This window comes from Carcharhinus amblyrhynchos, chromosome 8 (genome assembly GCF_965287045.1).
Source record: "Carcharhinus amblyrhynchos chromosome 8, sCarAmb.v2.hapA, whole genome shotgun sequence".
Classification (NCBI taxonomy): Eukaryota; Metazoa; Chordata; class Chondrichthyes; order Carcharhiniformes; family Carcharhinidae; genus Carcharhinus; species Carcharhinus amblyrhynchos.
Window position 1 is genome coordinate 125,875,411 of NC_137331.1, and position 16,675 is coordinate 125,892,085.

Here is a 16,675-nt window from a genome sequence, read left to right on the forward strand (position 1 = left end):
GAAGGTAGTCAAGAAGGCATACGGCATGCTTGCCTTCATTGGTCGGGGTATTGAGTTTAAAAATTGGCAAGTCATGTTGCAGCTTTATAGAACCTTAGTTAGGCCGCACTTGGAATTTTGTGTTCAATTCTAGTTGCCACACTACCAGAAGGATGTAGAGGCTTTGGAGAGGGTACAGAACAGATTTACCAGGATGTTGCCTGGTATGGAGGGCATTAGCTATGAGGAGAGGTTGGAGAAATTTGGTTTGTTCTCAGTGGAATGATGGAGGTTGAGGAGCGACCTGATAGAAGTCTATAAGATTATGAGAGGCATGGACAGAGTGGATAGTCAGAAGCTTCTTCCCAGGGTGGAATTCCACTCCTTGTCTCTGTAAGACCATAACAACATAAACTATGAAATGTAGGAGCAGAAGCAGGGCTGTTCAGCCCATCACGTCTGCTCTGCCAGTCAGCGAAATCACGACTGATCTGATACGATAATATGCAACTTCACATTCCGGCCTTATCACCATAACCCTCGATTCCCTTACTGATTAATAATCTTTCTATTGCGGCCTTGAGCATACTTAATGCCCCAGCCTCTACAGCCCTGTGGTAAAAAAATTCCATAGGTTCACTCCCCTCTGAGAGAAGAAATTCCTCCTCATCTCTGTCTTAAATAGGCAACCCCTTACTTATGCCATCTGGTCCCAGACTCTCCCCCAAAGGGAAACAGGCTCTCAGCATCTACCCTAACAAGTCCCCTGAGAAACTATACGTCTCAATAGAGTTCCTTCTCATTCTTCTAAAATTCAATCAGTTCTGGTCGAACCTATTCAATCTCTCCGCATCAGAAAATCCCTTCATACTCAGGGTCAGAGCAGCTGCAGGGCATTCGGGAGGGGGAGGGTGAACAGCCCGCTGGCCTGGTGCATATAGGCACCAATGATGTAGGACCACATTCCGTTTATTGCCTATAAGCTGAATTTAGGGAGTTAGGAGTTAAACTAAAGAGAAGGACATCAAAGGTAGTAATCTCAGAATTGCTCCCAGTGCTATGTGTTAGTCAGAGTAGGAATGTCAGGAAACCTAAGATGAATACATGGCTTGAGGGATGGTGCAAGAGGGAGGGATTCAAATTCCTGGGATGTTGGAACCGGTTCTGGGAGAGGTGGGACCATATGAATCAGGCGCTCTGCACCTGGAACCAATGTCCTGGGGGACTGTTTGCTAGTGCGGTTGGGGAGAGTTTAAACTAATGTGGCAGGGGGATGGGAACTGATACAGGAAGCCAGAGGGAAATAAAGTGGGACAGAAACAAAAGGCAGGAAGGGGAAAAGTGGAAGGCAGAGAAACCAAAGTCAAAAATCAAAAAGGGCCCCAGTACATCATAATTCTAACAGGGCAATAAATGCCAAAGAAACAAGCCTGAAGGCTCTGTGTCTCAGTGCGAGGAGCATTTGCAATAAGATGGGTGAATTAACTGTGCAGACAGTCATTAATGGATATGATGCAATTGGGATCACGGAGACCTGGCTCCAGGGTGACCAGGGATGAAAACTCAACATCCAGGGGTATTCAATATCCAGGAAAGATAGACAGAAAGGAAAGGGGGTGGAGAGGCGTTGCTGGTTATAGAGGAGATTAACACAATAATAAGGAAGGACATTAGCCTGGACAATGTGGAACCTGTATGGTTGGAGCTGCAGAACAACAAAAGACAGAAAACTCTCGTGGGAGTTTTGTACAAACCACCAATCAGTAGCAATGAGATTGAGGATGACATCAAGCAGGAAATTAGTGAGTGTGCAGTAAGGGTACAGCAGTTATTATGGGTGACTTCAATCTGCATATTGATTGGGCTCACCAAACTGGTAACAACACGATGGAGGAGGATTTCCTGGAATGTATAAGGAATGGTTTTCTCAACCAATACATCAAGGAACCAACTAGAGAGCAGGCCGTCATAGACTGGGTATTGTGTAATGAGAGAGGATTAATTAACAACCTTATGGTGCGAGATCCTTTGGGGAAGCGTGACCATAATAAAGGTAGACTTCTTCATTAAGATGGAGGGTAACACAGCTAAATCTGAGACGAGGGTACTGAACTTGTGGAAAGCTAACTTTGATAGTGTGAGACGTGCATTGGCTAGGATAAACTGGCAAAGGATACTTGAGAGGTTGACGGTGGAGAGGTAACGGCAGATATTAAGAGAAAACATGGATGAACTTCAAAACTGTACATCCCAGTCTGGCGTAAGAGTAAAATATAGAAAATGGCTCATCCAAGGCTAATAACAGAAATCAGGGACAGTGTTAAAGCCAAAGTGGAGGCATAGAAAGTGGCCAGAAAAAGCAGCAAACCATTTTTTAAAATTTATTAGTGTCATAAGTTGTCTTACATTAACACTGCAATGAAGTTACTGTGAAAATCCCTTAGTCGCCACACTCCAGCACCTGTTCAGGCACACTGAGGGAGAATTTAGCACGGCCAATGCACCTACCAGAAGGATGTGGAGGCTTTGGAGAGGGTACAGAAAAGATTTACCAGGATGTTGCCTGGCATGGAGGGCATTATTTATGAGGAGAGATTGGAGAAACGTGGTTTGTTCTCACTGGAACGATGGAGGTTGAGGGGTGACCTGATAGACTCTACAAGATTATGAGAGGCACGGACAGAGTGGATAGTCAGAAGCTTTTCCCAGGGTGGAAGAGTCAATTACTAGGGGTGCACAGGTTTAAGGTGCGAGTGGCAAGGTTTAAAGGAGATGTATGAGGCAAGTTTCTTTTACAGAGGGTAGTGGAAGCAGATACAATAGTCACTTTTAACAACATCTTGAAAATACATGAATAGGATGGGAATAGAGAGATATGGTCCCTGGAAGGGTAGGGGGTTTAGTTCAATCGGGCAGCATGGTCTATGCAGGCTTGAAGGGCCGAAGGGCCTGCTCCTGTGCTGTAATTTTCTTTGTTCTTTGTAAACGCTACCTGCCATTTCTGTGCCCAAGCCTCTAATCTATCTAGATCCTGTTGTACCCTCTGACAATCTTCAGCACTATCAGCAGCTCCACCAATCTTTGTGCCATCCACAAACTTACTAATCAGACCACATAAGAACATAAGAAATAGGAGCAGGAGTAGGCCATCTAGCCCTTCGAGCCTGCCCCGCCATTCAATAAGATCATGGCTGATCTGTCGTGGCTCAGTTCCACTTTCCCGCCCTCTCCCCATAACCCTTAATCCCCTCTCTTATCAAAAACCCATCAACCCGCGTCTTAAATATATTTAGTGAGGCAGCCTCCACCACTTCAACGGACAGAGAATTCCAGAGATTCACCACCCTTTGAGTGAAGAAGTTCCTCCTCAACTCCGTTCTAAACCGCCCCCCCCTTTATCTTGAGGCTGTGCCCTCTAGTCCTACTGTCCTTTCTGAGCGGGAAGAGTCTCTCCACCTCTATCCTATCCTTCCCATTCATCATCTTATACGTCTCAATGAGATCTCCCCTCATTCTTCTAAACTCTAACGAGTACAAGCCTAGTTTATTCAGCCTCTCCTCATAGCTCAACCCCCTCATCTCCGGCATCAGCCTAGTAAACCTCCTCTGCACTCCCTCCAAGGCCAAAATATCCTTGCGCAAGTGCGGCGATCAAAACTGCACACAGTACTCCAGCTGCGGCCTCACCAATGCCCTATACAGCTGCAGCAAGACCTCCCTACTTTTATATTCAACCCCCCTCGCTATGAAGGCCAGCATCCCATTCGCCTTCCTGACCACCTGCTGCACCTGCAGGCTGGGTTTTTGCGACTCATGCACAAGTCCCTCTGCACCGTCGCCTGCTGCAGTTTTTCGCCACGTAAGTAATAGTCCTTCCTACCATTATTCCCACCAAAGTGGACACCCACACATTTTTCTCCAAATCATTTATACATACAATAGCAGAAGTCCCAGCACTGAATCCTGTGGAACACCACTAGCTATGGATCTCCATTCTGAAAAACATCCTTCCATCACTGTCTATATCCCTTTGTATGCTCATGTCACCCTCATCACTTAACTTTATCTATTTTTAGAACATAGAACATAGAACACTACAGCACAAACAGGCCCTTCGGCCCACGAGTTGCGCCGATCACATCAACACCTACCAATCTATAGACCTATCTATAACCCCCAATCCCATAAAACCCCATATACTCATCCAGAAGTCTTTTAAAAGACCCCAGCGAGTTCGCCTCCACCGCCACTGACGGCAGCCGATTCCATTCACTCACCACCCTCTGAGTGAAAAACTTACCCCTAACATCACTTCTGTACTTTCCTCCCCGTACCTTAAATCTGTGTCCTCTCATAGCGACCATTTCAACCCAGGGAAATAGCCTCTGAGAATCCACCCTATCTATTCCTCTCAACATTTTATAAACTTCTATCAGGTCGCCTCTCAACCTTCGTCTCTCCAGGGAAAAGAGACCCAGCTCCCTCAACCTAACTTCATAAGGCATGCCTCCCAGTCCAGGCAACATCCTTGTAAATCTCCTCTGTACCCTTTCAATAGCTTCTACGTCTTTCCTATCGTGAGGCGACCAGAACTGCGCACAGTACTCCAAATGAGGCCTGACAAGGGTCTTATAAAGTTGCAGCATTACCTCCCGACTCCTAAACTCAATCCCTCGATTAATGAAGGCCAGTACACCATACGCCTTCTTGACCACATCCTCCACCTGCAAGGCCGATTTAAGAGTCCTGTGGACCCGGACCCCAAGATCCTTCTGCTCTTCAACACTACTAAGACTCCTTGATAGTGTACTTGTTCATCCCGTTCGTTCTGCCAAAATGGACGACTACGCATTTATCCGCGTTGAAGTCCATCTGCCACTTCTCCGCCCAGTCCTGCATCCTATTTATGTCCTGCTGCAACTTTTGACATCCTTCCAGACCATCCACAACACCACCGACCTTCGTGTCATCAGCGAACTTACTTACCCATCCCTCCACTTCCTCATCCAGGTCATTTATGAAAATGACAAACAGCAAGGGTCCTAGAACAGATCCCTGGGGCACTCCACTGGTGACTGACCTCCATTCAGAAAAAGACCCATCCACAACCACTCTCTGCCTTCTGCAGGCAAGCCAGTTGTGGATCCACAAGGCCAAAGGCCCTTGGATCCCATGCCCTCTCACCTTCTCAAGAAGTCTTGCATGGGGGACCTTATCAAACGCCTTGCTGAAGTCCATGTACACCATGTCCACGGCACTTCCTTCGTCAATGTGTTCAGTCACATTATCGAAGAACTCAACTAGGCTCGTAAGGCACGAACTGCCCTTGACAAATCCATGCTGACTATTCCTGATCATGTCAAACCTCTCCAAATGCTCGTAAATCTTGTCCCTCAGAAGCCTCTCCATCAGCTTACCAACCACTGAGGTCAGACTCACCAGTCGGTGTCATCCGGTCTCACCGGTGTCATCCGCAAACTTGGCAAGAGTACATTCACTTCTCTCGTCCAGGTCATTAATACATAAATAATTGTAACCCCATCTCCGATCCCTGTGGCACTCCACTGGTTACAGGTTGCCAATCCTGAAAATGTCCCTCTTATCCCAACTCTCTGTCTTCTTTCCATGCTGACATGCTACCCACAGTATCATTGGCTCTTGTCTTATTAAGTAGCCTTTTGCATGGTACCTTACTGAATGCTTTTTGGAAATCCAAGTATATTACATCTACTGATTCTCCTTTATCTATCCTGCACTTTACCCTCTCAAAGAATTCTAATAAATTAGTCAGGCATGATTTCCCCTCCATGAAGCCAGGCTGACTCTGTTTGATTACATTTTGTATTGCTAATTACTCTGTTATTACATCCTTTATAATAGATTCTAACATTTTCCCAATGACAGATGTTAAGCTAACTGGCCTGTTTTTGTCTCCTTTCCTTTTTGAATAAAGTTGTTACAGAGCCAGTTTTCCAATCTTCTGGGACTTTCCAGAATTTAAGGATTCTTGGACAATTACTATCAGTGCACCCATTAAATCTGTAGCGATTCCTTGTAATATCCTAGGATCAGGTCCAGGGGACTTATCAGTCATTATAGCCCCTTTAGTTTCCTTAGTACTTTTTCTCTAATGATAGTGATTGTATTTATTTCTCAGCCCCCACTTTTGCCACTTGATTATTTAGTAATTTTGGAATGTTCTTCTATCATGAAGACTGATGCAAAGTATTTAACTCCTCTGCCATTTCCTGCTTCCCCGTTCTTATTTCCCCAATCTCATTCTCGAGTATCGATCAGGAGATATGTGTATTTATGTCTATCTGTGTTAACAATTCATCCCTTTTGTTTCAAATACCGTATACATTCAGATACAGGGCCTTGAACCTTGTTTATTTATGAGGACAGGTTGAAGAGGTTGAGATTGTTTTCCTTAAAGAAGAAGATCATCAAGAGGAGATTCGTTAGACGTGTTCAAAATCATGAGGGGGCTCGACAAAGTAGATGAGGAGAAACTGTTCCTCCTCGTAAAAGGATCTAGAACAAAAGGGCACAGATTTCAAATGACTTGCAAAAGAAGCAAATGTGATGTGTGAAGAAACTTTTCACACAACAGGTGGTTGGGTCTGGAATGCACTGCCTGGGAGTGTCATAGAGGCAGATTTCAATCGAGGCATTTAAAAAGGCATCAGATGATGCATTAAATAGAAATAACATGCAGGGGTACAGAGAAAAGGCAGGAGGATGGCACTAAGCCATAAGTTTTTAAAGCTTATTTATTAGTCACAAGTAGGGCTTACATTAACACTGCAATGAAGTTACTTGAAGTTCCCCTAGTCGCCGCACTCCAGCACCTGTTTGGGTCAATGCACCTAACCAGCACGTCTTTCAGAATATGGGAGGAAACCGGAGCACCTGGAGGAAACCCACGCAGACACAGAGAGAATGTGCAAACTCCACACAGACAGTGACCCAAGCCAGGAATCAAACCCAGATTCCTGCCCATATGATGCTCATTTGAAGAGCTGGTACAGGCACAATGGGCTGAATGGTTTCCTCTTGCACTGCAATAATTCTATGATTCTGTGGTTTTACTGTTTTTGTAATTTTGGGCCCCATCTGCTTGCGCATATTTACAGTTATATGTTCTATCCCTGTTACTCTCTGGCAATCGTTACCCAAATTGCTACCCTGCTCAATTACTTTGCTGTTTATCTTTAGTACCTTTTCTCAAAGAACAAAGAACAAAGAACGAAGAACAAAAACAGCCCGGGAAGCAGGCCCTTCGGCCCGAGTCCGCGCCGCCATTTTAACATTACCAGCCCCCCCTCCACCCATGACCCTTATCTATGCTTATGGCATTCCACATTGGAGGTAATAAATTGTCCCTAAATTAGTTTTCCCTCAATCAGCCTAACAGCACATCTTTGGGGTGTGGGAGGAAACCGGAGCACCCGGAGAAAACCCACGCAAGCACGGGCAGAATGCGCAAACTCCCGCAGACACCGGCCCAAATCCATGTGTCTGCACAGCAAACAGTGATAGTCACTGAGCTGTCGTGTTGCCCATGCTCTCTGTGATCCTTTGTCCCCATTATTTAGTTTAAAGCTCTTGCTACCACCCGAGTTATGCAATTACCCAGAACACCCAGCATGGTTCGGGTGTAGACTGCCCCAACATTTCAGCTCCCATTTTCACAAGAATTGAAACCTTTTTTCCCCCATGCTAATCTTTAAACAAAGCATTCATCAATCTAATCACAATTTGCTTCTGGTTCTGGTAACAATCCAGAGATTATTACTCTCAGGTACTGCTTTTTAATTTAGTAACTGCTCTTCTTCTTCAGCAGATCCTCTTTCCTAGCCCTACCCCTTGTTTGTGGACTATGACAACTGGATCCTCCCCTCTCCACTCTAACTTTCTCTCCAGCCCACAGCATATGTTCTGGGACTGGGCAGGAAACACGGCCATCTGGACTCTTGTTCTTGGCTGCAGAGAACTGTCTCTATTCCCCTGACTATACAATACATACTACCACTACCTTTCTACATAATCTCCACACAAAAAAATGCTTTCCTGTACCATGATGCCCAGGTCAGTTTGCACCCTGTACCCTCACTATCATCCAAACAAGCTGAAAAATAACCTAACCCTGACTTGGAACAATATTGTTGTTCCTTCACCGTCTCTGGGTCTAAACCCTGCAGCTCCTTTGGTAACCGTGTTGTGAGTGCCTACACCGCAGGGACTGAACTGCAGCAAATCGAGAAGATGGCTCACCACCACCTTCTCAATTCAGGCTGGGCCTCATTCACTTCCTCACAGCAAGGTGAAGTTTGAAAAAACCTGTCAGTTTGAGAGCAGGAACATCCAACATTTCCTCTCCAAGCCTCACTTCTTTAATTTCATTCATCAAGAATGTTCCATTCTTTAATTTCCACCCCCCACATTCTTCCATCTAGGGGGTGACGACTCCCCCCCCAGGGGCTGTTTGCTTTGCCCGAATTCGGGCAGCTGGAATGGGGATTGAGCTCGGCAGCTTGCAGTCCTCTGGGTGAGTATTACACACGATGCAGTGTTAATGGTATAGAGGCAGGGGGCAGGAACTAGAGCTCAAAACACTTTGCACCACATCTGGTCAGCTGCTCTTGGAATACAGTTACTTACAATTACTGCCCAAATCAACGCAGAGAGCTCAGGCCGAAGAAATTTCCAAAACTCCTTCCAGTTAAATTCAGGTACAGGCGGCTTGATTTTCTGAACTTTACACCTGTGGTCCTCTTCACACTGAGCGATGTTGCTCTGGAGCCCCAGGCGCAGTGTTATTAGCCCAGGCGTGGCCACCAGCAGGAAGGTGCTACGAGTCCTCACCTGGCCCTGCAGCCAGCCACACACTCGCTGTCTGATGCTGTTTCCTGATTTGTTCAACAAGTGGAAGAAGAAGCTGCATTCTGAGACCTTCATCGCAAGAGGATGCTTCCAGCATCGCTGGGCCCAGATTAGGCAAAACCTACAGAGACACAATTCACAACAGGAACATCAGCAAGTTCAGCTCAAGAAGAAACACTACAGGTTCAACAAGGCTGTTACCTTTCAGTAATTTCTGCCTCAGCTCATCCCTCCCACCCCTTCACCTCCTCACTGTGTCCCTCCCACCCCCTCACCTCCTCACTGTGTCCCTCCCACCCCCTCACCGTGTCTCTCCCACCCCCTCACCTCCTCACTGTGTCCCTCCCACCCCTTCACCTCCTCACTGTGTCCCTCCCACCCCCTCAGCTCGTCACGTTTTCAACTCCTCATTTTCCCCCACAAACCACTCCTTAACATGTCACTCTCACAGGTCTATTTTATTTCTTATATGATCTAAAGAAGGAAGAATAAGTATATAAGGTCAGACTATACATAGAGGTTTACAGCACGGAAACCGGTCCTCGGCCCAACTTGTCCATGCCGCCCTTTTTTTTAAAAACCCCTAAGTTAGTCCCAGTTGTCCGCATTTGGCCCATATCCCTCTATATCCATCTTACCCATGTAACTGTCTAAATGCTTCTTAAAAGACAACATTGTATCTGCCTCTACTATTACCTCTGGCAGCTTGTCCCAGACACTCACCACCCTCTGTGTGAAAAAATTGCCTCTCTGGACACTGTTGTATCTCTCCCCTCTCACTTTAAAACTATGCCCTCTAGTTTTAGACTCCCCTACCTTTGGGAAAAGATATTGACTGTCTAGTTGATCTGTGCCCCTTATTATTTTATAGACCTCTATAAGATCACCCCTCAGCCTCCTACGCTCCAGAGAAAAAAGTCCCAGTCTATCAAGTCTTTACTTACAACCATCAAGTCCTGGTAGCATCCAAGTAAGTCTTTTCTGCACTCTTTCTAGTTTAATAATATTCTTTCTATAATAGGGTGACCAGAACTGTACACCGTATTCCAAGTGTGGCCTTACAAATAACTTCAACAAGATGTCTCAACTCCTGTATTCAATGTTCTGACCAATGAAACCAAGCATACTGAATGCCTTCTTCATCGCTCTGTCCATCTGTGACTCCATTTTCAAGGAGCTTTGAATATGTTCCCCTAGATCTCTTTGTTCTGTAACTCTCCCCAGTGCCCTACCATTAACTGAGTAAGTCCTGTCCTGGTTCAATCTACCAAAATGCATCACCTCACATTTATCTAAATTAAACTCCATCTGCCATTTGTCAGCCCACTGGCCCAATTGATCAAGATCCTACTGCAATCTGAGATAACCTTCTTCACTGTCCACTATGCCACCAATCTTGGTATTGTCTGCAAACTTACTAACCATGCCTCCTATATTCTCGTCCAAATCATTAATATAAATGACAAATAACATTGGACCCAGCACTGACTCCTGAGGCACACCGCTGGTCACAGGTTTCCAGTTTGTGAAACAACCCTCTACAACCCACCCTCTGGCTTCTATCATCAATAAGAAGTCTCACAACAGGTTAAAGTCCAACAGGTTTATTTGATAGTAAATCCACTAGCTTTCGGGTTTGCCCCTTCATCAGGTAAGTGGGAGTTCTAATCACAAACAGAGCATATAAAAGCATACACAGTTTACAAAATACTGATTAGAATGTGAGTCTTTACAGGTAATCAAGTCTTAAAGGTACAGACAATGTGAGTGGAGAGAGGGTTAAGCACAGGTTAGAGAGATGTGTATTGTCTCCAGACAGGACAGTTAGTGAGATGTTGCAAGCCCAGGCAAGTCATGGGGGTTACAGATAGTGTGACATGAACCCAAGATCCTGGTTGAATGATGAATACACATAGCTGTGGTGGGTAAGTTATTTGGAAGGTATTTTGAGAGACAGGATCTACAAGCATTTAGAGACGCAAGGACTGATTAGGGACAGTCAGCATGGCTCATGTGTGCGGAACTTGGCTATCAGTCTCTGCTCAGCGACTCTGCGCTGTTGTGGGTCATGAAGGCCGCCTTGGAGAACGTTTACTGAAGATCAGAGGCCGAATGCCCGTGACTGCTGAAGTGTTCCCCAACAGGAAGGGAACAGTCTTGCCTGGTGATTGTCAAGTGGTGTTCATTCATCCGTTGTCGTAGCATCTGCATGGTCTCCCCAACGTACCATGCCTCAGGACATCCTTTCCTGCAGCGTATCAGGTAGACAATGTAGGCCAAGTTGCAAGAATTTAACCTGGTGTTGTGAGACTTCTTACCCCAGTCCAACACTAGCATAAGAACATAAGAACATAAGAAATAGGAGCAGGAGTAGGCCATCTAGCCCTTCGAGCCTGCCCCGCCATTCAATAAGATCATGGCTGATCTGTCGTGGCTCAGTTCCACTTTCCTGCCCTCTCCCCATAACCCTTAATCCCCTCTCTTATCAAAAACCCATCAACCTGCGTCTTAAAAATATTTAGCGAGGCAGCCTCCACCACTTCAACGGGCAGAGAATTCCAGAGATTCACCACCCTTTGAGTGAAGAAGTTCCTCCTCAACTCCGTTCTAAACCACCCCCCATTTATCTTGAGGCTGTGCCCCCTAGTCCTACTGTCTTTTTTGAGCGGGAAGAGTCTCTCCACCTCTATCCTATCCATCCCATTCATCATCTTATACGTCTCAATGAGATCTCCCCTCATTTTTCTAAACTCTAACGAGTACAAGCCTAGTTTATTCAGCCTCTCCTCATAGCTCAACCCCCTCAACTCCAGTATCAGCCTAGTAAACCTCCTCTGCACTCCCTCCAAGGCCAAAATATCTTTGCGCAGGTGCGGCGCCCAAAACTGCACACAGTACTCCAGCTGCGGCCTCACCAATGCCCTATACAGCTGCAGCAAGACCTCCCTACTTCATCTCCACATCATTTCTATCATCAAACCAATTTTATATCCATTTAGCTACATCACCCTGGATCCCATGAAATTTAACCTTATGCAACAAGCTACCATGTGGTACCTTCTCAAAAGTCTTGCTAAAGTCTATGTAGGCATCAACTACACTGCCCTGTCTACCTTCTTGGTTACCCCTTCAAAAAACTCAATTAAATTTGAGAGACATGATTTTCCACTCACAAAGCCATGCTGACTGTCCCTAATCAGTCTTTGCGTCTCTAAATGCCTGTAGATCCTGTCTCTCAAAATACCTTCCAAATAACTTGCCCACCACAGCTATGTGTATTCATCATTCATACTGGCATGTCAGACATAAATATAATAAATGGGAACATGAGTAGGCCATTTGGCCGCTCTAACCTGCTCCACCAGTCAACAAGATCATATTTGTGTTTCAAATTCCAGATTCCCATCTGCCTCCAGAAACCTCGGATTCCCTTGCTGTACAAGAATCTGTATAACTCTGCCTTAAAAATATTCAATGACCCCACCTCTACTGCCTTCTGAGGCAGGGAGTTCCAAAACCGCAAAACCCTCAGAGAAAAAAATTGTTCTCATCTGAAAACCAGCTGCCTGCAGGGGAATGGCAGTTCCTTGCTGCAGTTCCTCTATTTTGAGGTTAAAATCTGGGAGAGGGCGTCAGCAAGGACATTTTCTGGAATTTGGAAGGTTTAGGTGACCTGGGAGAATTTGAAATTGACGTGGGTGCAGATTTCAGACACTCCTCTGTTGATGATCAGGCACTGGCAAAGCTTTTGGTTTCAGAACGCTGCCTATCCAAATCCTGATTAGGATTCTCAAGTCTGGAGGGGTTTCCAGGGTGGCTTGCACTCGGAGCGAGTGATAGTCAAGCTGTTCTGGGCAATCCACAGGGGAATGCTGGGCATCTCACCCTGTGGCTGCCAGGCCCTGGGATCGGAGGGCTTAGCTGCTCTTGTCCAGCCTGTAGGTTAGGCTGTTCAGACCCAGGGACTGTTTGTACACTGAGGGCCAGGAGGTTGGGGTTTTAACTGGACTTGAGCTTCTTTAGAGGATTCTGCTTCAGGTTCCAGCTCAGGAACAAGCACAACTTCAGAGCTCCAGCTTCTGTTGCTAGGTGCTTTGGGTTGGCATGGAAACAGGTGGGCAGTTGGCTCCTGAATGTGGGCCAGTCTTTCTGGGCCTGGGTGATAGGAAGATAGTCTTCTCCCACATCCATACTGGCCAGATAGTGCTATAACCTGTGGTTGTAATGATCATCTTAGTTGCAGGGGTCAACCTTGTCTGGTCACCTTGCGATTTGACACTGAGGTGAGTGAGCATGCTTTTCTGGTTTTGTGTCTTTTGGGCATCTCATACTGCTCTTTGGTGGATCATCACCCTCACTTCTTATTTGATTTTGATTTGATTTGATTTATTATTGTCATATTTATTAACATACAGTGAAAAGTATTGTTTCCTGCACGCTATGTAGACAAAGCATACTGTTCATAGAGAAGGAAACGAGAAAGTGCAGAGTGTAGTGTTACAGTCATAGCTAGGGTGTAGAGAAAGATCAGCTAATACGTGGTAGGTCCATTCAAAAGTCTGACAGCAGCAGGGAAGAAGCTGTTCTTGAATCAGTTGGTACGTGACCTCAGACTTTTTCCTGACAGAAGGTAGAAGAGAGAGAATATCTGGGATGTGCAGGGTCCTTATTTATGGTGGCTGCTTTGCAGCAGGAAGTGTGGACAGAGTCAATGGATGGGAGGCTGGTTTGCATGATGGATTGGGCTACAGTCACGATCTTTTGCAGTTCTTTGTGGTCCTGGACAGAGCAGGAGCCAATCAGAGAGGTATTTTGCTCCACATTTAATTTGCCATAAAGCTACCAGCCAGGCCAATCAATGGCTTCCTAGCTGAGACCTTTTTTTGGAGTGGGTTCTGCTAACTTGTTCCATTTCCCTGAAACACTTCAGCCCTCAAGTGGAGGTGTGGCTCCAACTACACACTTTTTTGGCTTTTCAACTAGGCGGGGCATCTTATTCCCCATCTGCCTATTGGTTTGGGAATCCCATCATCCCTATTTAATGCAGGAAAGGTTTCTGTTCGCTTCTGGTAATCTTTTTTCTTCCTAGGTTTAATAATCTGCGTTCCCTCAGGCTCTTCAACTATGTGGGGCATCTCCCTCACTATTTCTTTCCTTGTGTTAGGACTCACCTGGTCCCTATTTAACTCTGGGATATGTGGTTTTTCTATTTCAGATTCCAGGGGCCTTTACGTGACCTCTTTTACTGTTGCTGGTCCAGCTTTGATCTTGCTGCGTTTGAGCAGCCCACTGTCTCTGGACCTTCCCCAGCTTTCTGCTCGCCTGCACATTTCTGCTGAGTATCTTGGCCTCTTTTCTTTTGCTGGCTAACACCTTGCTGCCAGCTAAATCTCTCACAAGGAGGAAACTGATTCCTGCTACTGGTAATTCAGGGATGATTCTTAAAATGACTGGGCCTGAAACAAGGTCACACTCTCAGTGGACCTTATGAAGGGGCGCAACCACTAATCCACTCATCAGGGCTTTGGTCTTCAGGGGGGAGTTAGGTTGGCTTACCTTCCAACAATTTACCTATCACTGCTAACTTCCTCATGTTCAAATACTGGGATGTGGGCAACAGTGGGAAAACTGGCATTGACTGTCCATTACTCGCTGCCCTGAGATAGTGGTGGTGTGCTCCTAATCACTGCAGTTCTCATAGTGAAGGTGTTCAAGAGGCAGCTGATATATCACTTGGGGCAAATGGGATCAAAGATTATGGGGAAAGAAGGATTAGGCTATTGAATTGGACGATCAGACATAATCATGATGAATGGCAGAGCAGGCATGAAGGGAAAAATGGCCTCCTGCTTCCTCCCCTTCTATATTTCTATGTTCCATAATGGTGTTCAGAGACCTTCAGGACATTCATTTAGTGATGATGAAGAAATGGCACTACATCCAGGGCAGGGGGATGCTTAAGTTTAATTGGATGGTGGCGAGATCGAGCTGCAGGTTTCCATCAAAAGTGTGGAGATGCTGGCGTTGGACTGGGGTAAACACAGTAAGAAGCCTCACAACACCAGTTTAAAGTCCAACAGGTTTATTTGGTAGCAAAAGCCACTAGCTTTTGGAGCGCTGCTCCTTCATCAGAAATGCGAGTCTTTACAGCTAATCAAGTCTTAAAGGTACAGACAATGTGAGTGGAGAGAGGGTTAAGCCCAGGTTAAAGAGATGTGTATTGATTCCAGACAGGATAGTTTGTGAGATTTTGCAAACCCAGGCGAGTCACGGGGGTTACAGATAGTGTGACATGAACCCAAGATCCCGGTTGAGGCCATCCTCATGTGTGTGGAACTTGGCTATCAGTCTCTGCTCAGTGACTCTGAGCCATCGTGTGTCGTGAAGGCCGCCTTGGAGAATGCTTAGCCGAAGATCAGAGGCCAAACACCTGTGACTGCTGAAGTGTTCCCCAACAGTATGCTGCAGGAAAGAATGTCCCGAGGCATGGTACATTGGGGAGACCATGCAGACGCTACGACAACGGATGAATGAACACCGCTCGACAATCACCAGGCAAGATTGTTCTCCCCCTGTTGGCGAACACTTCGGCGGTCACGGGCATTTGGCCTCCGATCTTTGGGTAAGCATTCTCCAAGATGGCCTTCACAACACATGACAGCATGAGTCGTTGAGCAGAGACTGATAGCCAAGTTCCGCACACATGAGGATGGCCTCAACTGGGATCTTGGGTTCATGTCACACTATCTGTAACCCCCACAACTTGCCTGGGCTTGCAAAATCTCACTAACTGCCCTGTCTGGAGACAATGCACATCTCTTTAACCTGTGCTTAACTCTCTCTCATATTGTCTGTACCTTTAAGACTTGATTACCTTAAAGACTCGCATTCCAATCATTATTTTGTAAATTGAGTTTGTGTTTTTATATGCCCTGTTTGCGAACAGAACTCCCACTTACCTGACGAAGGAGCAGCGCTCCGAAAGCTAGTGGCTTTTGCTACCAAATAAACCTGTTGGACTTTAACCTGGTGTTGTCAGACCCTTACTGGGTTTTCATCAAAACCAGATTTCAATGCAACGATCCACAATTAACTTCTTGGTTCCTAAATCTCATCTCCAGGTTTTTGTTGCTACTAGGCTTTATTTTCCTTCTTCCTCAGAATGTGAGCACCACTGGCTAGGCAACAACTGTTCCCCATCCCTAATTGCCCTTCAGAAGGTGGTGGTGAGCTGCCTTCTTGAACCGCTGCAGTCCATGTGATGTAGGTACACCCACAGTGCTGTGAGGAAGGGAATTCCAACATTTTGACCCAGCAACAGCAAAGGAATGGTGATATAATTCTAAATCAGAATGGTGATTGTCTTGGAGGGGAACCTTGTCCCTCGAGGTGTGAAGAAGTTGTGAGTCTGGAATGTGCTGTTGAAGGAGCCTTGGTGAGATCCTGCACTGTACCTTGTAGATGGTGCACACTGCTGCTACTGTATCAGTGGTGGAGGGAGTGGGTGTGGTGCCAATCAAGTGGGATGCTTTGTCCTGGATGGTGTCAAGCTTCTTGAGTGTTGTTCACAGTCATAGTATCTCTGCAGTGCAGGAGGCAGCCATTCAGACCATCAAGTCTGCACCAACTCTCATACAAAGTATCTTACCCAGGCCCTCTTCCCGCCCTACGCCCGTAACCCCACAAATTTACCGTGGTTCATCCATCTAACATACACATCTTTGGAAATTAGAGTTGAACTGGATTCATTCAAGCAGCGGAGAGTATTCCATTACATTTATGCCTTGCACCTTGTAGTTGGTGGATAATC

The 16,675-nt window shown here is 46.0% G+C and overlaps 1 protein-coding gene across 2 annotated transcripts in view; it reads right to left on the reverse strand.

Annotated features, from left to right (window-relative positions):
• Nucleotides 1-16,675, reverse strand: part of abcb8 (ATP-binding cassette, sub-family B (MDR/TAP), member 8) — a 78,933-nt gene that overhangs the window by 55,226 nt on the left and 7,032 nt on the right. For both annotated transcript variants that reach the window (XM_080194790.1, XM_080194788.1), the window contains exon 2: nt 8,644-8,986. In XM_080194790.1, the coding sequence (XP_080050916.1) occupies nt 8,644-8,986 (343 nt within the window). The remainder of the gene's footprint in view (nt 1-8,643; nt 8,987-16,675) is intronic.